This window comes from Pangasianodon hypophthalmus, chromosome 3 (assembly GCF_027358585.1).
Source record: "Pangasianodon hypophthalmus isolate fPanHyp1 chromosome 3, fPanHyp1.pri, whole genome shotgun sequence".
Classification (NCBI taxonomy): domain Eukaryota; kingdom Metazoa; phylum Chordata; class Actinopteri; order Siluriformes; family Pangasiidae; genus Pangasianodon; species Pangasianodon hypophthalmus.
The window spans coordinates 7352741-7377547 of record NC_069712.1 but is presented as its reverse complement, the minus strand read 5'-3'; the positions used below and the strand labels follow the sequence as shown (position 1 = coordinate 7377547).

General features: G+C 36.9%; 1 protein-coding gene across 2 annotated transcripts in view; it reads left to right on the top strand.

Annotated features, from left to right (window-relative positions):
- Positions 1-24807, top strand: part of gstcd (glutathione S-transferase, C-terminal domain containing) — a 106613-nt gene that overhangs the window by 57642 nt on the left and 24164 nt on the right. For both annotated transcript variants that reach the window (XM_034302824.2, XM_053232721.1), the window contains exons 6-8: positions 14239-14354; positions 15221-15265; positions 16065-16193. In XM_034302824.2, coding sequence (XP_034158715.2) covers positions 14239-14354; positions 15221-15265; positions 16065-16193 — 290 coding nt within the window. The remainder of the gene's footprint in view (positions 1-14238; positions 14355-15220; positions 15266-16064; positions 16194-24807) is intronic.

The window sequence follows — 24807 nt, the reverse complement described above, 5'->3', positions numbered from 1 at the left end:
GGCCATGCTCCTCTGACCTCTCTCATCAACAAGGCCTGCAGAACTGCCGCTCACAGGATTTTTCCCCCTGCATCATTCTGTGTAAACTCTAGATATGGTTGTGAGTGAACATCGCAAGAGATCAGCAGTTTCTGAAATGCTCGAACCAGCCCATCTGGCACCAACAACAATGCCACGACAAGTCACTGAGATCACATTTTTTGTAATGTTTTATGTGAATTAACTAAAGCTCTTGACATGCATCTGCATGATTATGCTGATTATTGCACTGCTACCACATGAATGGCTGATTGGATAACTGTATGATAGAGTTCTTAATAAAGTGGCTGGTGAGTGTATATGAATATATGAGTCTGACACTCGGGTGTAAAATCATTTGGTTCTCATCTTGTCTCGCTCTATTTTCTTTCCAGAGCCCTTCAGACTCACGACACTCCCAAAATGCCGGCCAGAAATTTCTGGCTGCACCCCAGCATCCCCAAAGTGTATCAAGTTACTTCAGGGCCATGTAATCATGAAGGCGCAGGCCTGTGACATTTCACAAATGGACTCACCTGTGTCATTCAGACGATTGCTTTCCATTTCGAAATCCAGAGTTCATGATGTAAAAAGTCCTAATGGCAGCGTAAATGGCACATTTAAAATCAGTGCCCAGTGTTCGTAGCAGATTGCTCAGGGTGGTGTGTTAAACGCTGAATTGCCCTTCGTTCAGGCTTCCCCTTATCTCCTCCTCCAGGATGGTGATTTTTTTGGTATGCACTAAAGAGAGGAGTATTCCACTTGCATTATAGATGACACTAGGATATTACAAGTGAGAAATATCAGTATTTGGATTATTTTAACAAATATACCCTTGTAGGTAATGGACAGATCAGATTAACAGTTATTAGCAGTTGACATTGTCAATAAATCCTCCACAAATGTTGTCCAGAATTAATTTTTGTGTTACACAGATGCTCGATTTCCATTCAGGTTATTCAGAGTTTGCCAGATATATATGTGTGTGTGTGTGTGTGTGTGTGTGTGTGTGTGTGTATATATATATAAATATATAATGTTAGCTACTCTGGGCTTGCGTTTTTCAACTGCGTCTAGACGATCTATTTAAAACAAGCACCTGCCTTCAAGAGGTTTAATGGGAGAAATTAGCAGTTAAATGCAATCCAATGTAGCATAGAAGCAAGACACAGAGCAAATGATACAACATTGGTAAAGATGGTTGGATGATATTATAAAGCACACTTGATGGTATTCTTAGCTCCTGACGTAGTGAAGTAGCTGGCGTGACTCCTTCTAAAAATGCTAAATAAACTTCACCATATCAACAACAGCCCCTATGTTAGTTGTTACTATAGAAACGATAACATTTCAGAACAAACAGATTAATATAAACCTGTGATTTGCCTTGTAGTCAGAACTGCTGTCAGAGATGCTGTTATAGAATAATTAACACCATCTGACCTTTCAGATTCAAGAATTTGAGAGCACTGTGGTATAATAATACAGTAATATACAAATTAAAGGTAGGTGGTATTAAAATGAAGATCTAATAGTACCCTAAAGTATTCACCCCCTTTTTTATCCTCTCGATGTCATAATACTGCACGCATACAATGTCAAGTCAGCTTCGCAAAGGCTACAGTTTAAAAATCTGTTTTACTTTATAGACAGTGTGTAATGAGTAAATGGATGGTGTCTCGCACTGATTCTCACAAGCACTTTGCACTCTGAGAGAAAAATGTAACAAGAAAATCACCCTTCTACCGTACCTCCGAACTCAGATGCATCATTCAACAGTCCAAAACTGTGCATTTTGTACATCATGAATATCGCTACATTTTGTATTTTGTTCAAAAATGATAATTTCTATAAATTTGGTCGTCAACATTATATATTTTAGACCTGAAGGCACAACCGACGTGGTGCTCGCGTACACAGTCTCCTATGCATGAAGACTTTTGGGACACCCTGTATACGTCTTTCTTTCAATGTTAGGTATAATGTTTTATCCTTTTTAACTCATGGTATTCCTAAACATGGACAGTCCTTTGTTTTGCTGCAAACTGTCTGAGCAGCACTTAATAGAGAGTTCTAAGATGTAAATACAAACGTGCACCTTTTCTTCATTGACTCCTTATTACCTACACTTGACATGATGGATTACACTTCATCTCATTGCACAGTTATTTTCAAAGCTACTGGTATTTACTCTGTCAAAAGGGGATTTTCCTGTTCAGAGTCATGGAGTGCAGTTCATGACTGATGTTGGATCTGGCCATGTCTCTACGTGAGTGATGCTTCTTCATCTAATGATCTTCTAGAAGTTGAAACAGGCAGATCTTTTAACCTTTACTTGACTATAGAGAGGACCCAATTAGGCACAAATCTCCTACTGCTGTTTGGTTTTAAAGCTTTAAATGCCTGCTGCTCTGGCATAGTGCTGTAAGCGCTCATCAATCAAACGATTCGCAGGATACATTCAGTAAATAAGACTTTGAAATATGGCGTGTTTGAAAGATCAATCGGACAAGTTGAGGTTTGTGAAATGACGGGCTTGTAATGTCTTTTTAAGTTAGGATTAAAAGAACATCATCAGTTCAAGCTTTCAGCACCTATCTGTTTTTGGTAGTCAGCTTTCATTTTCTGAGCCTCAACACGAGTTCCAATGACCTTCAAGATGACAAATGGGTTTTCTTAGGCCTTTTAGCTCTTGTGAGCTTGTTTGACTTTAGATCATGCGAAGGTCGATGGCAGTGTATCCAGACAAAGAAAACCAAGGCACTGATTTGTAATTGCATCTTGAAAGAAAAGGAAAAAAATGCTGAAATTAGAGGCCCAGTAATCTGTTGATTTATATTCGTATGAACTGATAAGAAGCCAAATGGACGTTTGCCAGTGGTTCCACCTGGGGCTAGTTTTTGAAAACGTTTCATGTAGGTCAGAATGATTGTACTTTGGTAATACTTTTTTTTTTTTTTTTTTTTTTTTTTTGATGTCCATGATCAAATCCATGTTTGAAATGTTGATTCTGGGTTTTAAAGCCTTAGCGGTGCTGCAGGCAGTCCGAGTGGTTTGTACTGCAGAAACCGGCAGTAAAATTAAGCAAAAGTAAATAATTTCTCTATTACTTGATCCGTATATACTTGCCATTTTTATCATGTGCTTTGGATATTTTATTGCTTTTGGTCTAACCAGTCAATTTTATATCCTTTTTTGTGTTGTTCCCTTTGAGATGGACAATTTAAACCAAAAATGACCTTGAATGGCTATGAGTATCTTCAACCCAAATCCTCCCAGAGGAGAGTTTGACAGTTACTGATCACACATTCCTCCAGAACTTGACTTTGGATGGCTCCTTACTTTGAAAGCTGATATTGAGTGGCAGAGGAAGTGGTCTATGACATACCTTTCAACCAACATGACACAAAGTCTTAGTGAATTTGCCGCAAAAGGGGCTTTTTTTTTTTTTTTTTTTAATAATCGTCTTAAATTATGACATTGTTTTTGGTCTATCAGAGTATTAAAATGACTTTGTCAAGGAAATTTATAGATTAATGTTAAGTCTTATTTGGCATTTTTTTTAGCATATTACATATCGGACAACTCATCTATAGCATAACTGTAAGGGTATAAATATTTCAGAATTCTTAATCACAGTAAAACACCATATCTGTTCCAAAGATGTTATACCATTAAATGTGGCATTTGCTCCTTACCAAGGAGTGAAATCTGCAATGTTTGTATTAATGCACTCATTCTAATACATTTCTTTAATAACAGCTCCTTCACTGGGACTTGTATGGTGGACATTCTACATAATCTAAACCTAACAATCAACAGATAAACAGATTGTTATTTAACAAAGAAGAACATGTTGATACAGTGACATTTTCTGTAAAGAGACATTTATTTAACGTTTATGGAAGGAGTCTCCAGTGTGAGTAAGTTTTCTTTTTGACATGGGAAAGTCTGCAGGTCCACTCAAAGCTAAACGTAATGGCACAAGCGATGAGAATCACTGTTATTCAAACCCACATGCACAGGGACCAACCTACTGTATTATAGAGCCTTCACAGCAGGCTACTCTCACTAGGTTATAAATCGCTCGCTAGTTTGCTTTCCCTCACTAAGTGACTCAGAGACTATCAGGTTGTTGAAATGTGAACACCACGCTTTTTATATATAAAAAAAAAAGTTATGTGGCAAAGGAAAAGCAGCATCTGTCTTATGATTGGTGAGAGCAAAATGTACACTTTTTTTTAACCAATATTAGGACTATTGAACAGAGAAATTCTAGTAAACTAAATGAAAAATGAAGAGTCACTGCAGAGTCATCAATTAATCCCTCCGTGTAGTGCGTATTTATTTAACTCTAACCTCCTTAGAAAGCAATCATGTTTTATTCCTCTTACACAACAGCAATTTGTCAACGATTATAGTTTTTATTAATTAAAGAATGACACATCATACTTGTTATCCATTTATAGTTACATTTATATAGGTACATGTTGTGGAATGTTTGCATCATGTATGCAGAAAACCTAAACTTACTGCTTTGACTGTTACAAAGTGCTGACACTGGAGACTTCTTCCATAAATAAACATTTCCTTGCAGAAAATTTCACCATACCAAGAAATTTTGTTAAATTAAAGCACATTTAATTACTTTATTATTAGGCTTAGATTATGTGGAGCATTTGCCTATGAATTGAAATGGAGTGAAATTCTGGTAAAGTAAATGCAGACACTGGAAAGTCACCGATTATTCATACTGTGTACTGCATATTTTATGTCTACAAGACCAACAGCCTACTTATAAAACAATCATAGATTTGTGTTCCCTGGGGCTCAAAAGCACTACTACTTACCAGTCTACAGTGAGGAGAAGTTTGTATTCAGACACTTGTTTTTGTTATGTATTATAATTCTTGTGCATTTATCCACTTCAAAATTACACATGTAATGTCTCTTGACTTTGAAAGTATGCATATCTTGTAAAGTGTATATATATATATATATATATATATATATATATATATATACACACACACACACACACACATATACTTTATATATTTTATATATATAAAACAAAAATGATTTTGTTCCTGAATCATAACCAATGCAAAACAGTGTGCATTTCTGTCTGTATAAAACTAAATAAAATAAAAAATCAGAGGTTTAATATTGTAAACAAAATATACTACAGGTTCATCATATCTTAAAATGAATAATTCTCCAAATATTTTGATTTAAACAAAGTGTCTGACCTGGGGACCGACCGAAAAATATTGAGCTCAATAGCAGAAATAGAGCTCCAAAGTTGGCTAAAATGCCCAATTTCCATGGCCTTTGCTGTTGTTTGAAAGCTACTGAAGAGTTCTTTGTAACTGTTATAACGTGGTCATGTAATCGTATAGTAATACCTTTTGGTCGTTGTGATTCTGACCTAGGCTGTCAGACTTCACAAGTGCATATCTAGCAGGCTTTCCATGAAACAATGACCAGCGTCCATATTTTACATGCATAATTAATGCAGATTTCACATTTTTTGTATCGTGTCACAACGTATCGTTACACCTCTAATGGGGCAGCAGGAACAACAAGAACAAAGCAATGAACTGCACCGCAGTCATCTCCGTTCCTACACTTCACGCAAAACTCCTCTGCAAAAAAAAAAAGAAGCACAGAGATGAACATTCTAAAAGCATTTAGGCAAATTAGAACTGTTTGGGAACAGTAACGCTTTTTGGCAGTAATTCAGCTTATTGTGTTTGGAGAAAGAAGGTTTCCCAAGATTATCTCAAGAAAACCATACCCATGATGAATTATGGTGGTGAGAGCATTGTGATATTGTTCTACTTCTCTGCAAACAGCACTGGGGCATTACACTTGATTGAAGGAAACATGAATAGACCAATGCAGAAGGACATATGAGAAGAGAATTTGATCTCATCAGCCAAAAAAACTCAATCTGGGGAGAAGACGGATGTTTTGATAAGACAATGACCCCAAACATACAGCCAAAAATAACTCAGCCTTGTTCGTCACCTGACTTGAATCCCATTGAAAATGTTTGGAGAATTTTGAAATTGCGAGTCCATCTGAGGGACCCTCATAACTTTGGGGAATTGAAGATGATTTGCCAAGAAGAATGGGCCAAAACTGAACCATAATCATGGAAAAAGTGAATTAATTCTTACCTTAAATGCCTCAAAGCTGTATTAGCCAACAATACCTTTATAGCTAACATTGGTCATTTGTGGTGTCTCAGTACATTTTACCCCTATTAATTAAACATATATTTGTTTATGCTTATGAATACATCACACTTTTTCAAGTTACAAAGTCGAAAGACATTATGTGTGTAAAGTTAAATTGGATATATGCACTCGAGGTATAAATAAATAGCAAAACATGTCCAAATATTTATTTCCTCTCACTGAAAAATATACTGATCCTGACTGTGCTTGAATCAGTAATCTAGTCCAGTTAAATCTGTTAAGATCACATTTGAACATATTTTCCCAATCTCATTCTTATTTAATACTTGAGACTGACTTCCTCCCAAAAGTGTGATGGGTATTTATGTGCTCCACTGAGCCGGCGCCTGGAACGATCTCACATCTGACAAGGTGTTAAAGCTTGATGAGCTGGATGGAGACAGAGCTGCAGTTATGGCTGTCTAATAAAGTTAATTATATACGGTTCCTGTTGGCTCAGGTACGCACACGCGCTTGCCCTCCTGCTTTGCGTTGACAGAGCTCTACATGCATCTAATCCCGAGGAGACAAAAATAACGTTTGCGTGCTGTGTGGATGCAGGTCTGACTAATCCTCCACATCGCTTCTTAGACTTCAGCCCTAAAGAACACTGGTCTTAGCTTTTAGAGAAAAAGAGAATGGAAAAGCGAGTGGCCCAATGCCAAATGCACAGGAGCTGCAGGGCAATGTTGTACTGATGTTGTAAGAATGCTAGTCCCTTAAGAACAACACTGGAAATAGCATGTTTGCATAAGTTCTTGCTTCAGTGGTGGTTTTGTAAAGTGGTTTGCAATGCACCAGTTCGATTTGTTACTTTGTTGAACCACTTGATTTGTAACTAAATAGAGTATTGTGCTATAATATAGGGGTGGGTGGTATGACCAGAATATCATATCATGATACTTGAAGTGTCATAATATAAATATAAATTATTTAACATTGAAAAGGAGGAAAAAAAATCTGAAGCTAAAGATTCAGCACAAAATGGGAAGTGATGACTAAAACATAGTGGGGCATTCTGTTATAGGAAAATAATCAATTCCTGGGTCACACAGGGCTCTTACCACCCCAAAGTGAATTATTATCCTGTAACAGCATGTACCAAAGTGTTTTATTTCTCTTATACTATAATGAGTTGCCAACAAGTACAATTTTTAATTTCTTAATGTCCTTTATAGTTATATTTAATGTTGTGGAACATCTGCGAGCAACTTAGTTCCTGTTATCACTTACATTATAGCAGCTGTAAACATTCGTTCCCTCACCGGCATCTTTTTTTTTTTTCTCTCTCTTGAGAAAAAAATGCAGCTTGTCATGTTATCAAGAAACCAGAAAGTGCAAAGTACTCTGTGCTGAAGACTTTCTTATGGCAGAAAACCTTCTTTTACAAAGTGCTGACACTGGAGACTCCTTCTATAAATGTTAAATAAATGTCTCCTGACAGAAAATGTAGCCCTGTCAATAATTATTATACATTTTCCTTTGTTAAATAACAACACTTTTTTTAACTTGTTTATTCTAATCGTTAGATTATGTAGAGCATCCGCAAAAACAAATCCCTTCGAATGAGCTGTTACTATAGCAACAGTAACGCATTAGGATTGGCGCATTAATCTAAACCTGTCGTTTGAATGACATGGTGGAATTACTGTTCAAGCTTATAGAAAAATAATCAACACCTTCTGACCAATCAGATTCGAGAATTAAACAGCACTCTGGTTATATAATGCTTATAATAAGCTGCTTTCAATCTGCGTTTGTAATTGTTAGTTAAAAAAAAAGAAAACACACACAAATAGCGAATATAGAAAGATATTTTGATCAGAGATGGGCAATTAGCAACAATATATGATACTTAAGGACATTTCTGCGATACATGATATGCATCACAATAAATCTTCCTAATAACCTGCAAGCAAAATAGTAGTGTTGCATTTAAATAATAAAGAAGAATTAGTTTGATGCCACTTTTATGTAATGTGTACAAAAATAAATAAACACTGAAAAGGAATGATCATTATAACAAATTTAATGATTGAATACAGTAGAAAACGTTATTGAATCTGCTCCCAGAGTATGTAATTGTTATTTTTTAAAAGATAAAATATTTATAAAAAATATATCACGATTCCTATGATACCTCAGAAAAGTGTGTTGTGACGTAATTTATCGTAATGTTGTTATCATATCATCATATCCCCAAGCCCTAATTTTCTCAGAAAAATGTATAGTGACATAATTTGACATAAATCACAATATCGTTATAATATATTCATTTTGCCCTGCTGCAAAACGGAAGAAATTTCTGAATAATTTTCTGAAAATTTTCTGAAATTTGTATAGGGTTTAGCAGTGAAGTGACATTTAAATTTATTCTGAAGCCATTTGATGAATCATACTAATTTGTGGTTAATTGCCATCTTATTGTTATTACACATTACTCTACATTAGGTGCACAATGTGTGCTGTCAAAAGCCCATCTGCTCTAGTAATTTGTTCAAAAAAAAAAATTTAAATAAATGTTTAATAAATGAAGCTTGTCCAACTGATACACTGTAAAATTAACATCCTGTGTTTTTTTTTTTTTTCTTCAATTTGACAAGCCAGAAGTATGTGGTGGCAAAATGCAGCAAAGCTTGATATAGCTGCTGTAAGTAAGGTTTTTGGAATTGGTATAAATTATCAGCATGCACATCTGACTCTCACTCTGCTGAAGCTCACGCATCCACAGCATGCTGCTATCTGTAGAAGGTCTGTTTCTCACTGCTTGTGTCTTGAGTGGAAAGGAGGCAGTGCAACACACACACACAACACACCAACTCACTCACTCAGGTGCAGAATTCTTCGGCTACTCCAAAAAGCCTTTAAAGGCTTAAAGAGCACAACGAGCAGTTACGTTCCTGTTTCTATCCGTGACTTTCTCCTCTCTCTGTTTCTAATAGAATGATAATTGCAGGGCAAAGCCTGCAAGCTCAGGGCCTCTTTTTTTCTCATTTGATTCAGGGTGCAGTGCTACAATTATAAATCAAATCTTTGTGCATCATAATGCATATAGCTTTGTTTTGAAGTAAATAAGCCAAAAAATACAGCTTGTCATGTTGCTGAGAAACCGCAAAGGGCAAAGACCTCCTTCTTGAAGACTTTCACATGGAGGAAAACTTACTGACTGTTACGAAATGCTGACACTGGAGACTCCTTCCATAAATATTAGAAATAAACATCTCCTGACAGAAAGCATATCAATATTTCAGATCAATGATTGTTATTCTCTGTTAAATAATAGCAATTTTTAAAATTTGTATATTATTAGGCTTAGATTATGTGGCGCATCTGTGACTTAAGGCTATGCGAATATGCTGTTACTATAGCAACGGTAACATATTAGAATGAGTGCATTAATATAAATCTGTGATTTGCCTCGCAGCGGGAACTACTCTCAGAGCTGCTGTTACAGAAAATTAATCAACACATTCTGACCAATTAGGATCGAGAATTCAGTCATATAGTGCACTACATGGTATTACAGTTATGTTATGTTACACCCTATGTAGTGAACATTAGGATTTAAATTAGTGAAATTGTTCCTGAGTAATGATATGCTGAAGATGCTAGATGTTTGTTGATCTTTAAAAAATCTAAAATCTAGCAACAGATTAATGACAAAAATCATTACTGTAATTAATTAACAAAAAGGTTATTGTAAAAGTATTAAATTTTTTTATTTTGGCTTTTATATGAGGCAAGCAGTCTAGCTGTACTGCTATTGTTTGCTGTCTGTAGCAGAGTAACAATACCAGCTCATTAATATTTAAATGCATTGAAATCCTGAATTATTAATGTAGATAAATTTAAATGCAATTCATAATTGAATACCTGATGATATGAGAATAAGCAGAGAATCACAATGGATTGAAGAATTGATTATATATATTCCCTCCTTATATATATTTTAAATGTCTATGCTTCCTCTACCAGACTGGGCACTGATCCATGCTAATGTGTTTTGTTCCTGTGGGAGTTGAATTGGCAGTCATTGGGGATTGCCTCATTTCTATTTTAACTCTCCAACTTTGTGTCTCACACTCCAGCTTGGCATCTCCACTAATACCCACACACTCTTTATTCATTAAATGCTGCCAAAACTCCATCTCCCTAGTATCCACTTTCTGGAAGCTCACTGGATACAGTGCCATTTTGCTTGTTTAGACCTTGTTTGCTAACTTTTAAATGTCCCATTTTACTGCCAATCACAGCCTGCCATGGGGAGCGAAGCCATGGCCTTGGAATACGTCTGACGAATCAAACCACCTGGGCCATCCGCCATGGCTGTTTTATGATCTTGCATACACAATTATTAATAAACATCATGAGAGATGCTTGAGCCGAGTGTTGAAATGTTCAGTCTCTCACCTCTCTGATGAGAAACCACTTTTAGTAAATGTTTGGTCATGTACGACTCAGAATTTGCAGGAAATGGATAGTTCATGCCAATGTGAAGGTGGTGGAAACGATCCTGCCCTGACACACATGGTGCTATTAAATCAGAATATTTTCGCTCAAATTTGAGAATAAATGTAATAAATGAACAGCTCAAAGGAGAAAGCTCAAAGGAGGTTCTATAAATGGGGGAAAAACTAATTATATGGACCACAAACAATCAGCCAATCATGACAAAGGGCTAGCCATCTATTCAACTTTGTTAAATGGATTATTACTGTTGGCATATGCCTGGTGTGTGATGTTAATTTGCACACATGCTGATTCCAAATCAGATTTTAGTTTAATAGCATACAGTATGTTCTCAAGGCGTACTAACTCTGCACTTGGTAGCAGTTATGTTTTTTTCTTCTGAAGGAAACAGAAGGCTGTATACATTTTGTAGGTAGAAATGTCTTACTCTTGTTTGCTTCCTGTTTGTTATCAGTTCAGCAAACGTTTTCTTTAGCAAAAAAATGTCATATAACTAAAATCCAGTTAGCAGCCTCATTAAATTAATAAAATTAAACTTCAGATGGCTTTTTTTTTTTTTTTAAGAAAAAGTCCACAAATCTTCTTGTAGTGTCTGTTTTGCTCTTTCTGAAGGTTGAAACTTTTGAACAATACACTATAAAAATTATGATGGTTTATGGTCAGATGAGAGTCGGAAACAATTTCCTGGTTGCCTTGACTGTGTGCTTTACGTCTTCCCTAAATCATTCATTCATTCATTCATTCATTTTCATTAAAGTACTTTATCCCAGGAATTCTGGGCATGAAGCTGGAACACACCCTGACTGGGAGACCAGTCCATCACAGGGCGCCAGGCACACACATAGTGTAATTTAGTATTGCCAATCATCCTACCTGCATGTTCTTGGAAGGTGGGAAAAGAAAAGAGAGAACCTGGAGAAAACCCACATGGACACTGGGAGAACTTGTGGGAGAACTGTAGACAGACAGGATCAAACCAGGCACCTAACTTTATGTATTTTTTGCTTATATTCACTCAAGGTTTTCCATGTTGTGCTTTCTGACATGCTTTTCTGCTCACCATGGTTGTATAGAGTGGTTATATGAGTTACTGTACCCTTCTCATTATCCTTTTTTCTGTTTAAGTCGGGTTTCTCTCTCTCATGGTTTTTGCTTGCCACTGTCGCCTCTGACTTGCTCATTAAATCTAAATCTAAAAACTTTGAATTTCTGATTATCTCTGGATTAATGATCATCCGAGCTTGAAGGGAAATAGGACTGAGAGTTTTATAAGAGCCTGTTTTATTTATTTATTTATTTTTTTTTTTTTTTTGTGGGAACTGTGTCCCTGCACATCCAATCTCTACTCAACTCCTGTTTATTTGTTTCTCAGATATGATATTATACCTAGTCAAAAAACCACTCTACTATTCTTGGTTACTTTATTAACTTTCGTTTCAGCCACAGCTGCTACTTCTGCCTTTTTCACTATATAATTATTGCTCTGTTTGGCACATCATCCCTGCCCACTGTCCTCTATCCACACTGCGATTTATGTTATACTGCACCCTGAGAATGCTCTTCAGAGTGAGGAAGGAAATGGAGACAGATCAGATGTGTGACTCGGGAGATGATAATATGATGCTGCCTTCATTTTCACTTACAGATGATTGAGTGATATAGGAAATGTGTAATTTTTTTACTTTTCTCAGGGCACATAATCTAGATTGCTATGGGCGCGATGGGGCCATGAAGCATTGAAAAAAGAAGCCCTAATCTGACTTCAGAAAAGGGTTGTTTATTTCCTTTTGTAGTATCCATATGCAGTATCCATAACCATGATGTGAAGCTGCAGGCAGATTGTTCACTCTCTGAACATTTATATGTCTAGTTTCTAATTAATTATGATTGCACATAATTAATTAATTAATTATATGCGTTGTTATTATTATTTATACCACATGGTTGTTGAATTCTCAATTCCGATTAGTCAGAAGGTGTTGAATAACTTTCTATAAGAGCAGCTCTGACCTTTCCGGCTACAAGACAAATCACAGGTTTTAATGTGTTATTGTTTCTATTGTAATGATATGGTGAGTTTTTTTTGTAAGGAGACGTTTATTTAACATTTATGGAAGGAGTCTCCAGTCACCATTGTCAGTGCTTTCTAACTGTCAGAGGTAAAGTTATAGCTTTCCGCCATAGGAAAGTCTTCAGGACAGGAAGCTTTGTACTTCCCAGTTTCTGAGTAACATGGCAAGCTTGTTTGTTTATTTGTTTGTTTTTTTGTCCTATTAACTTGGAGAAAAAGTAAGGCTCATGAGGGGTTGCCTGTATATAGCTGCTATAATGTACATGATAACAGGAACTAACCTATTTTACAGTCATTCCACAACATTAAATATAACTATAAATGGTTAAAATGTATGACGTGCCATACTTTAAGTTAATAGCTTATAGAACAGAATAGCTTTTCCTTTGGATTTTTTCACGTAAGTATTTGGGGTAAACTTGGCAGACAGCTTTTACACATGAAGATATTGTTCAGGTTTAATGATCTTCCACAGATGATAGACTGGCAGTCAACAAGTTATATAAGGTGTATTAACATGAAGAAAGTTTTAACTTTAAATGATACTTTTGTGGCAAAAACAACCTTGGGCCATTTTTAAAGTGTACGTGTAACAAACCAACAACGATCTTGCATATGCTACTGGCTTGCATGCTTTGTGCATCACACACAAACCACCTTCTCTGGATTTTGAAATGCATTCATTTCTGAGCTCTATTTTTCACGTAGAGATGTGTTTTGTTTTTTTTTTATTGTTGTTTCTTGGTTTTTGGATTTTTCTTCTTTGCTCTTCTTTCAGTCTCTTAAAGCAAATGAAAATGTGAAGGTTGAAATTGCATGTTTTCTTTCTAAGTCTGAAGAAAACTTGTATCCATTTCTACATATAAATATAAAATACTGGCTGTGAATTTTAAGAGAAGAAGAAGAAGAAGAAGACCGAAATAAGACAAAAGTGCTAATTATGCAAATATGTGGGGTTTTTTTTCATCTAAGCAACTGAACTTTTGTAACTATTATCTGTATAATACTTGATTTATGAATTTGTTACAACGGCTATTTGTACTGAAGTCTAACAGAAGGTGTGAATTAAGCTAATTAACCACAAAGGCATTTCTTCATGAGGTTTTTTTTTTTTGTTTTTGTTTTTTTGTTTTGTTTTTTTGTTTTTAAATACACATCTATAGTGTATAATCTGTAGTTTCTGTAGTCTCTCAAAAATGAATACATGTATGTGTAAAAAGTGGCAGGCCATGGTGGCTCTTACATTTACTAAAACAATTTTAAAAGAAATTCTACTTGTTTGATCTACTTGAGTGAAATTGTACAGTTAAAAAGTTTCTTGCCCCTCACACTGTCATCATCATTCACAATCTCCAACAACTTTATGGCATGTCACATGTTTTATCCATATTGTACAACCGTAGTGGTGAGTCATTTACCATTTGTTGTTCTCAGGTAAGATGTCAGACACTCGAGCTGTACGCAAGCGGCAGCAGCTGAACAACCTGGTCGCCATGGTGAAGGAGCTCGCTGGACCTGATCACACTATAGTGGATTTCTGTAGCGGAGGAGTAAGTCACAACTGTTTCTTATCTAAATATTGAATTTGGAAAATGTGAATGAAAACAATATAAATAAGACGTATTAGATGCACCTTCCTGGTTAATATACTCATTGACTGTTTTTTTTGTTTTTTTTTTTTTTTTTTAAAACTACATTTTTTGGGAAAACCCTTCACATGGCCCAATTTTGGTATTTTCTTCATATATATATATATATATATATATATATATATATATATATATATATATATATATATGTATATATATATATATATATATATATATATATATATATATATATATATATATATGTATATATATATAAGACATATACACATGCAAAGAAATAAAGCAAAAATGCCTTCAAAAATAATGAAATTAAATGTTTCTGCATTTTAAAAAATACTATAAAGAGCAGTAAACAGTAATAAATGAAACAAAGTATAGACTTCTGTCAGCTCAGACCAGTCTGGTCATTCTCCTCTGATCTCTCTCATCAAGTTTAACTCAACATTAACTGAAGCTCTTGACCTGTATTTGCATGATTTAATGCACTGTGCTGCTGCCACATGATTGGCTGATTGGATCACTGCATAAGTGAGCAGATGTACAGGTGTTTCTATTAAAGTGTATATTATTTCTCTCGCATCGTATAGTGTGAAACACATGTACACACAGACCCTTGTGCTTTTGTTATGCCGTGCACAGCTACCATGTCTGGATTCAATCTTTCATGTGGAGTTCACAGGCGTTGAGGCTCGCAGGGCAATACTCTGATGGACGGAGCTCAGCTATGATGGCCAGCCTTTGATCTGATGGTACCTTGAAAGCTGCATCTTGAGACTTTCTTCTTTTGTTTGTGTGTTTCATTTCAGGGCCATGTTGGGATTGTTTTGGCGCACACGCTTCCTCAGTGTCAGGTAAGTCCAGCATCACTTTCTTCTTTTGTTCGGCTGTAGCAGGTTCAAATAAATCGGGACGAAGATGAAATTCTACACGCGTCTGCCCAAAGTGGAGGCTGGAGTAGTTCCCTCCAGGTGGCTCAGTGACGTGTTGGGCTTATGCATTCACTCAGACTCAGCTGACATTGAAGTCAGAGATTGGAGAAAATTGCCTAATGTTTTATTGAAAGGTTAGTTTTATAAGTAATAAAACGCAATGGTAATAAAACACAATGGGGTGTGCTGTTGTAGGGAAATAATAAGTGACAGCTTGGTATGATGTGGCCCGACATGAAGCACAGTTACTGCTTTTCTATGAGTGTATGTATGTGTACAGTCAGGTCTGGAAGTATTTGGACAATGACAGAGTTTTTGTGATTTTGCCTTTATACACTACCACAATGGATTTGAAATAAAACAAACAAGCAGCAACTAAAGGTGGCTGCAGTGAAGGCCTGGCAAAGCATCTCCAGGGAGGAAACTCAGTGGAAACTTGGTGATGTCCATGGGCTCCAGACTTCAGGCAGTCATTGACTGCAAAGGATTTTCATCCAAGTATTAAAATTATGGTTATATTTACAATTATGTCACTTTGTCCAAATACCTTCGAGCCCCTGAAAATGGAGGTACTTTGCTTAAAATGGCTGTAATTCCTAAATGGTAAATGCCATATTTTTGTGGAACCTCTTAAAATAAACCTAAAAGTCTACACTTCAATCACATCTTGATTGTTTTATTTCAAATCCATTGTATATATATTCTGTTTTAAATTCTTTAGGTCATCCTTATAGAAAACAAAGAAGAGTCTCTGGTGAGAGCTAGAGACAGAAGCTCACAGCTCGGACTTCAGAACATCAGCTTCATCCAAGCGAACCTCGACTACTTCATAGGGAACTTCCAAGTAGGGGTGAGTGAGGATCCAATTAACATAACAGTTCAGTTTACAAACAGGTCAACTCAAGCTTGCATAGGTTTAGAGAGATGTTAGTTAGACGTAGTGCATCTTTAGTGCATGTTAGACGTAGTGCGTCTTTTGCATGTACAGTTGAATGCATACGAACCTTAATTTACAAGACATTATTATTCGAATAATTATTTTTGTTCCTCATTCACAAATGCAGTTTTTGACTATATGCATATTTATATGCGTAATATCTTTTTCATGTAAGGACCTGTTTATGAATGAGTGGATATGTACTATTAGATTTGCATTCTCTTTAAATACATTATTTTTATAATGTATTTATATGTATATGTATGTATGTATATAATATAATAGTATTATATACATAATACTAATGTAGTGAAATTAAATCAAATCAAACACTTTATTCAGTACATGATTTAACCTCAGCAACTTGAGAAAACTGGCTTTGAAGTGTCATTTGTTGTTAACCGCCAAGCTAGGATGATAAAGTCTCAATATCTTATTCGGATAAGCCATTTCTGGGCATTTAGACCTCCAGCTTCATTTCTTTCAAAGTCAGGAATGCGTATTTGAGTGCAGCTTTTGTTTGCAAGCCCTCACGCAGAACTGAGTCATTGCTGTTTTTTCCACCCTGTTGTTGGTGTGAATGGTTTAGTTAGTTCTCGCCTTTGTGCTGTCTGAAATGCCAGATGCAGTGAGAACTAATCTCTCAGCTTCCAATCCACAGCTCTGTTATCACTCCCACAAATCTAACACCAGTAAGAGCATTATTATCTCTAAATTAAGCAGCCTTCACACTAAGTGGAGCTTTAAAAAAGCGTTGGTTTTCAAAGTCTCTTGAAGTCATAATGGGATGAATAAGTTTAAACATAAAGCAAGTAGTGTATTACGTTACAGTGTGGTCTGGAAAAGAAGGAGGATAGATGATAATGAGGAAGAAGAGAACAAGGGGAATGAAAAGTAAGATCAAGAGGAGCAGGAAGTGATGACTCTATGTTCCAGGCTTTGGGCTATGGCAAGGGAACTTTAACCCACAACTGCTCAGTTGTATCCTGGCTCAAGACACAGGTGAGGAAAGGATTGGATGACATTTATGATGATGAAGAAGATTAGGAGGAAGGAGAGGAGGAGGAGAGAAATGAGTATGAGGAGGAGGATGGAATGAAAAAAGAGGAAGGTAGACAATGAGGATGCAGTGGATGCCAGCAGCAGGATTATCAGAATAATGAAGTGGAGAAGGATGAAGAGAAAGATGTGGAGGAGCAGGAGAATGATGATGAGAAAGAGGAGCAGGAGAGATGGTGATGAGGAGGAGGAGAATGATAATGAGAAAGAGGAGCAGGATAGATGATGAAGAAATTTGCAGAGCAGAGATGAGAAGGAGAAGAATGATGTGGAGGAGAATTGAATGAAAATTGGAGGAAGAGAGGGATGTGGAACGTGAGAATGCAGTGGTATAGAATGATGAGGGGGAGAATGATAAAGATGAACAGAAACTGATGAGGAAGAGGGAGGATTATGAGAAAGAAGAGGGTGGATACAATGGATATAAAAAGTCTACACAACCCTATTAAAATGGCAGGTTTGTGTGAAGTTAAAAAAAAAAAAATTAACTAAGATAAATTATGTCAGAACATTTCTCACCCTTAATGTGAAATTGCAAAGTATACAAATAAAGTGAAAAACAATCAGACACTTTTTTAGGGAATAAAAGAAAAACAAAAAAACTTAAAGTAACCTAGTTACGTAAGTGTGCTCAGCCCCTACACTAATGCTTTGCTGAAGCACGTTTTGATTATATCACATCACGCAGTCTTTTTTGGCTAAGAGTCTAATAGCGTGGCACATCTTGTCTTGGCAAGCTGCCACCACCATGCTTCACCTTGGATATAGTGTTCTCTTGGTGATGTGCTTTTTGTTTGCACCAAACATATCTTTTGGAATTATGGAACTATTATACCTTTTGGAATTGGTCTCATCAGACCATAACACATTTTGCCACATGGGTTAGGGTGATTTAGTTGGATTGGATGTTTTTTTGTGAGAAAGGGCTTCTGTCTAGCCACCTTATCCCATAGCCCAGACATGTGAAGAATATGAGAGAATGTTATCACAGTGCAGAGACTAATCGGTACTTTTCAGATATTCCTGCAGCTCCTTTAATGCTGCAGTAGGTCTATTGGCAGCCTCCCTGGTAAGTTTTTGTCTTGTCCTTTTGTAAATTTGTAAATTTTGGACGTCCTGTTCTTGGTGATGCCACTGTGATGTTCCATTTTCTACACTTGTTGATAATGACCTTCATGGTGTTCCATGGTACATCTAATGTTTTGGAAATTTTTTATACCCCTCTCCTGATCGATACATTTCAGCAAGTCAGATACCATGTATGCTTTGTAAGCTCCCTGTGGCCCGTGGCTTCAGCAGTCGGATGAAACCAAGGAGATGTCAAGAAAATCCTACAGAAACAGCTGATCTTTATTTGGGGTTAATCAAAATAATTTCATTTATAACAGCTGTATAATAATTACTTTTGAACATGAAATTGAATGTGATTGGTTCATTCTGAACATAGCCACATCCCCAATTATAAAAGGGTGCACACTTATTTTCCTATTCTTCTCTAAAAAAACTTCTGATTGTTTTTTGCTTAACTTTTATACGTCGTAATTTCACATTGAGTGGAAAACGTTCTTTCGCTCTTTCATTTTTTTAACTTCACAAAATCCTGCCATTTTAACAGGGGTGTGTGTGGACTTTTTATAGCCACTATAGACGATGATGCTGAGGAGGAGGAGAATGATTATAAGAAACAGGAACAGGAGAAATGATGATGAGGATGCTGAGGAGGAGGAGAAGGAGGAGAATGATAATGAGAAAGTAGAGCAGGATAGATGATGTTGAATTGCAGAGCAAAGATACGGAGGAGAAGAATGATGGTGTGGAGCAGATCTGAATAAAAAGAGGAGGAAGATGTGGGAAATGGAAGTGGAAAATCAGGATGTAGTGGTGTAGAATGGTGAGGAGGAGAATGATAAAGATGAGTGGAAGAATGATGAGGAAGATGGGAAGGAGAAGGATTATGAGGTGGAAGAGAATGAATAGGCTGATGTGTTGAAGGATGATACAGAAAGGAGAGTGATCATGATTAGAAGGAGCCTCTGGATGATTATGAGGTGACAGATGATGGGGAGGAAGTGGAGGAGGATGAGGAGAAAGAGATGGAGGAGGATGATGGGCTTTAAGTTTTCAGTTTCACCGGATCAGTGTACTTCAACAATTATTGTAGCAAAAGTTTAGCAAAATACACAAAGGAAATAGAAAGGAAAAAAGAATATATATTCATACATTCAATCATCACTTTAATAGGAACACCTGTACCCTTGCTCGTTCATGCAATTATCCAATCAGCCAATCATTTGGCAGCAGCTCAATGCATAAAATCATGCAGATACAGATCAGGAGTTTCAGTTAATGTTCACATTGAACAGCAGAATGGGGAAAATATCTCAAAGATCTCAGTGACTTTGCCCGTGGCAGGTTTGTTGGTTCCGGATAGGGTGGTTTGATTATTTCAGGAACTGCTGTTACTCTGGGATTTTCACACACAACAGTCTCTAGAGTTTACACAGAGCGGTGCGCAAAACAAAACCATCCAGCGACCAGCAGTTCTGTAGCGCAGATGCCTTGTTGATGAGAAAGATCAGAGGAGAATAGACAGACTGGATCAAGCTCACAGGAAAGTTATGGTAACTTAAATAACCACTCTTTACAACTGTCATGAGCCAAAAAGCATCTGAGAACGCACAACATGTTGAACCTTGAGGTGGATGGGGCTTTGAGGCTTGAGGCTCAAGCCTCAACCTTGAGCCTTGAACCTTGAACCTTCAGGCTCAACATGTTAAATCTTGAGGTGGATGGGCAACAACAGCAGAAGACCACATCCGCTTCCACTCCTGTCAGCCGAGAACAGGAATCTGAGGCTACAGTGGGCACAGGCTCCCTGAATCTGGGCAGCTGAAGATTTGAAAAAGACCAGACTATGTTTTTCCAATCTTCAACTTGCATAAATGAGCAGGTGTTCCTATTAAAGTGGCAGGTGAGTGTATATATGATGCTGATATTTATTCTGCCCCAATTCTTTTTTTTTTTCCCCTTTCTTTTTTTTTACATGGATTTATTTTTTGAAACATTGCAGTTGTGCACTTGCTGTGACCCAAATTACTTCATAGTCTTGTTTTTTTTTTTTTTTTTTTTTTCGGTCTATTGAAGAGTGTTTCGATTGCAGATATTTTAAAGGACAAAGGACTGCTGTTCCATTTGCACTGACATTGACATTGGTGGTAGAGGTAAGAGTGAGCTGCAGAGGAGCTCACTGAGGTGTCTTAACAGGGAATTCGTGGTCTTTTTTATACAGTGTAGCCAAAGGAACCTTGATAAGGCCATATAGTGGGGTTTTTTTGCCCATTATAAGTGATTAGGCATTGCTTTAGGCTTTTACTACATGACACTGATTAGATTCTTGAAAGTTACATAACCCATTAGCACGGATTGATATTGTAAGTAATGAGGGCACTGCAGCCGCCATGACGAGATCTTTATAGATCTAAACACTGATTTTGATTTGCCTTGCAATTGTTGAATTGGCCTGGAAATTTTACTGATATTTGCCGATATAGTTGCTCTTTATTTCGCTATAATTCTTTTTAATTATCTGTTGAAAAGATTTTGATTCCCCAGACCACAGGGGTTGGTTTGTGTAATCCACCCTGAGGTTGAATGGCTCATTTCTTCTACAGTGCTGATCTTCGGATTGAGTTACGTAACACGGTCCTCGCTCTAGCGGTCCTTTGTGTGGCTTTCCTGTTAGTATTTTGTTGAACGTCTGCCTTTTTGTGTGCTCATTGCCCTAATGAGACGTTTCAGCTTGCGCTGTGCTCCATGGAGACCTGCTCCACTTGGCCTTCAGTCCAAACCATGTGCTGTTTTTCAGCCTAGCAAATTGTCTGTCTCTTACCCACACACAGGAAGTTACATCATCTTATTTATGGCTGTGCATTTGGATTTGGCAGATCTCTACTGGGAAAGCGTCACATAATATTTCAAGGTCTATATTTTTTCCATGTGGTTGTCTTTCACAGGATGCGAACCATTGTTTTTTTTTGTTGGGTTTTTTTTTTTAATCTTCCTACCTGGTTCTAATGTCTTTCTTCAATTTTTTTTTAAAATTTAACTTGTAACCAGAGCTAGGCTGCATTGCTGCCTCACAGTTCCAGGATCCCTGGTTCAATCCACAGCTCAGGTGGCTGTCCATCATTGAGTTTCGCATGTTCTCGCATGGGTTCTCTGGGTTCTCCAGTTTCCTCCCTCCAAAAACAGTTGTTGGACTGCTAACACTAAATTGTGAAGGAGTGTGTGTATGTTGTCTTGTGATGGTGCTTGGTTAGATCAGACAATGTTGGAGTGCCACTTGTGCAATAAAATAGTGTCAGATTCTGGATGTTCTGGCCCTGGAGTAACGTCAGCAAGTAAAGCAAGATATCAATTAGCTGTGCTTGTTTACTTTCTCTGTGGCCTGTCTGCTTAAATGCTACCGCAGGAGCCAGACAGAGACTGTTACTTATGACCTTATCGGGGGTTTGAGGCATGAAAACAAGTCGCTACAATTTTTTCTGACAATAATATAAAAACTTGTACTTTCAGCTCCAGGCTTGTGTGAAGATGTGAGTAAACATAGCAGGAGTGATATACTGGGGGGGAAAAACTCTGGGGCTGATGGCTGGCACAGGCTTAATTTGTCGTGACTGTAGCATGGTTCAGCAGCAGTGAGTGAAGACCTTTACGGTTACATTTATTCATTTGGCAGATGCTGCTGTTCAAATCCACTTACAAGGGAGGCAGAATCTAATCTAAGCCCCAGGTTGTTAAAGGAATGCTTCAGCATTTTTCAACCTAATCTCTATGTACCACATCTATAGTATATGTGTTCACCAAAAGCAATAATTTTAACCTGCTTCCTGTACCGAGATAATAACAAAAAAAAAAATCAATTTGCTTGAAACTCATTTATAATGGAAGTCTAAGGGCAGTTGACATTGCTGGTAAACATTTATTTTCAGCTACACTAGCAGTCAAAAGTTTTTGAACACATTGAATTTATTAACCCCTATTGGCAATAAAAGAGGGAGAAAAAAAATGAACGTGGCTATCGAATACCTAAATCTTAGATTTAGATTTTATTGTGATGTCCCATCTTACACAGGATAAAAAAGGTGAGTGAAAATCTAAGATTACAGAGGTCCAACATCAAATCAGTCAGTTTTAACAATAAAAGCAGATCTAGGAGATTTGTGAAAAATCTGATCTCTGTGACTTTGACCGTGGCATGGTTGTTGGTGTCAGATGGGCTGGTTTGAGTATTTCACAAACTGCTGATCTCCTGGGATTTTAACACACAACATTCTCTAGAGTTTGCACAGAATGATGCAAAAAATATTGAGTGAGCAGCAGTTCTACAGGCACAAAAACCTTGTTGATGAGAGACGTCAGAGGAGAATGGCCAGACTGTTTTGAAGTGACGGGAAAGCTTTGGTAACTCAAATAACCACTTTTCCCAGAATACACAACATGTCAAACCTTGAGGCCAGTTGGCTACAACAGCAGAAACCAGCATAGGGTTTCTCTCTTAAACTGCATAAGCACTCGTTCTTGGCATCATTCTGTGTATACTGCCAAGACTGTTGTGCGTGAAAATCCCAGAAGATTTTAAAGTATCCTCCAATGATTATTTCACTTTTTGCTGTATTGCAACATCAAATTAAAGCAAATCAGAATGGGATTTTTTTTCTGCTTATTTTGCAGTGACTCTCTACTGAAATAATTGTATTTGAAAAAATTGAATAAAGTATTTAGATGTGCTCAGAATGATTTGAAAATAAAAAAATAACCTAAAACCTGTTTAGTTGATAAGTATTCACTGCATCAGTGTGAATGATCCTTTTGCAGCATTTACAGTTTTGAGTTGTCTCGGATGTGTCTACGTGAGCTTTGCATATTTTTATATTGGCATTTTCTTCTATTCCTCAATGCAGATTTTCTCCAAAATTGATGAAGAATGTTGGCGGATATAAATTTTCAGGTCATGACACAGATTTTCAGTTGGTTTTAAGCCTGGGCTTTGACTCTGCGATTCCAAAACACAAACCTTCTTTTCTTTTTTTTTCTTTTTCAATTCATTCCTTTGTAGAATTTACCCTGTACTTTGGCTTATTGTGCTGTTGCATGTATTTTCGCACTAAATCCAGATGTCTGGCTGACTGAAACAGGTTCTTATCAAAAATTTGCTTATATTTGGCCTGCAATGACAACAAGCTTTCCAGTTCCTACTGCTAAAAACCAATCCTAAATCATGATGCTACCATCACCATGCTTGATTACAGGAATGGTGTTACCTGGATGTTGGGCCGTATTTGGTTTGCGCCAAACATTATGCTTTAGCTTTAGATCATATGGCTTAAGTTGTATCAGATACAAAATATTTTTCAAAAGATTCTTGGATTTCTAACGTGGTCTTTCACGGAAGTGGCTTCTTTTTGGCCACTCTGCCATTCTGTGAAGAACTGTTGATATTGCAGAGGTCTGCACAGGTTCTAATTCAGCCAGTGAGCTCTGTAACCCCATTCCCTGTTGTAGCTGGATCCTTGGACACTTCTCTGACAATTGCCTTTCTTTGCCCAACCACTCGGTTTGGCCTGATCTTGGTAGTGTCTGGGTTTTTTTCCACTTTGTTTTAATGGATTTCACAGTACTCCTAAGAAGGTTCAAATCTTTGCCGATGTCTTAATAACCTTCTCCTTCTTATTTTCTCATAGCTTTACGGGCAGCTTCTCAGTCTTCATGACAGCAGGACTGATCTGATCTGCCATTTTAGCTGTCAGACCGCCCAAAGTCAGATTCATTCATTGTGCAAGCATGCAACTGGAAACAAGGGGATTTTAAAATAAACACAGGTATACACTGTTAGTTTTTATTTTGCCCTGGGTAGAGACATAGAGGTTAAATAAAATCTTTGTAACATAGCAAAACTTTCAGCATTATCTGCAGCATTATTGTTTTGCTTAATTATTAAACTAAAGAGATTTGGGGGTTGACTTTGCCTTAAGTTGCACTTGTATCAAAAATTTAACAGCAGGTCTCAGCAAAACCTAGAGCTCAAAACAATAATGCAATTGAAGCTAATAAAGAAGTTAAATTTCTCAACAGCCACATTATCCTTTACTATCTTCTTATCTGCAAATAATTGATGCATAATGGTGCAGAATCACTGCTTAATGCAGGCCTCGTTGCAGAGGTTTTCTTTTCCCTTGGCATCCACAGAACTTTTAAATTATATCGATTTTATTCCACTTCAGTGTACGAGTCCAAATAAAATATCATGTAATAGTTTCCATGGAGATGCTTATTTTGGGAGAACAAATGTAATTAGAAATTTAAGATGTCTATTTTTCTATACCAAAAAGCAAAACCACATTTCTCAGATCTTCTGGCATGATAGCTTGTCTTTATTTGATTATGACTTTTTTTTTTTTGGTGAGTG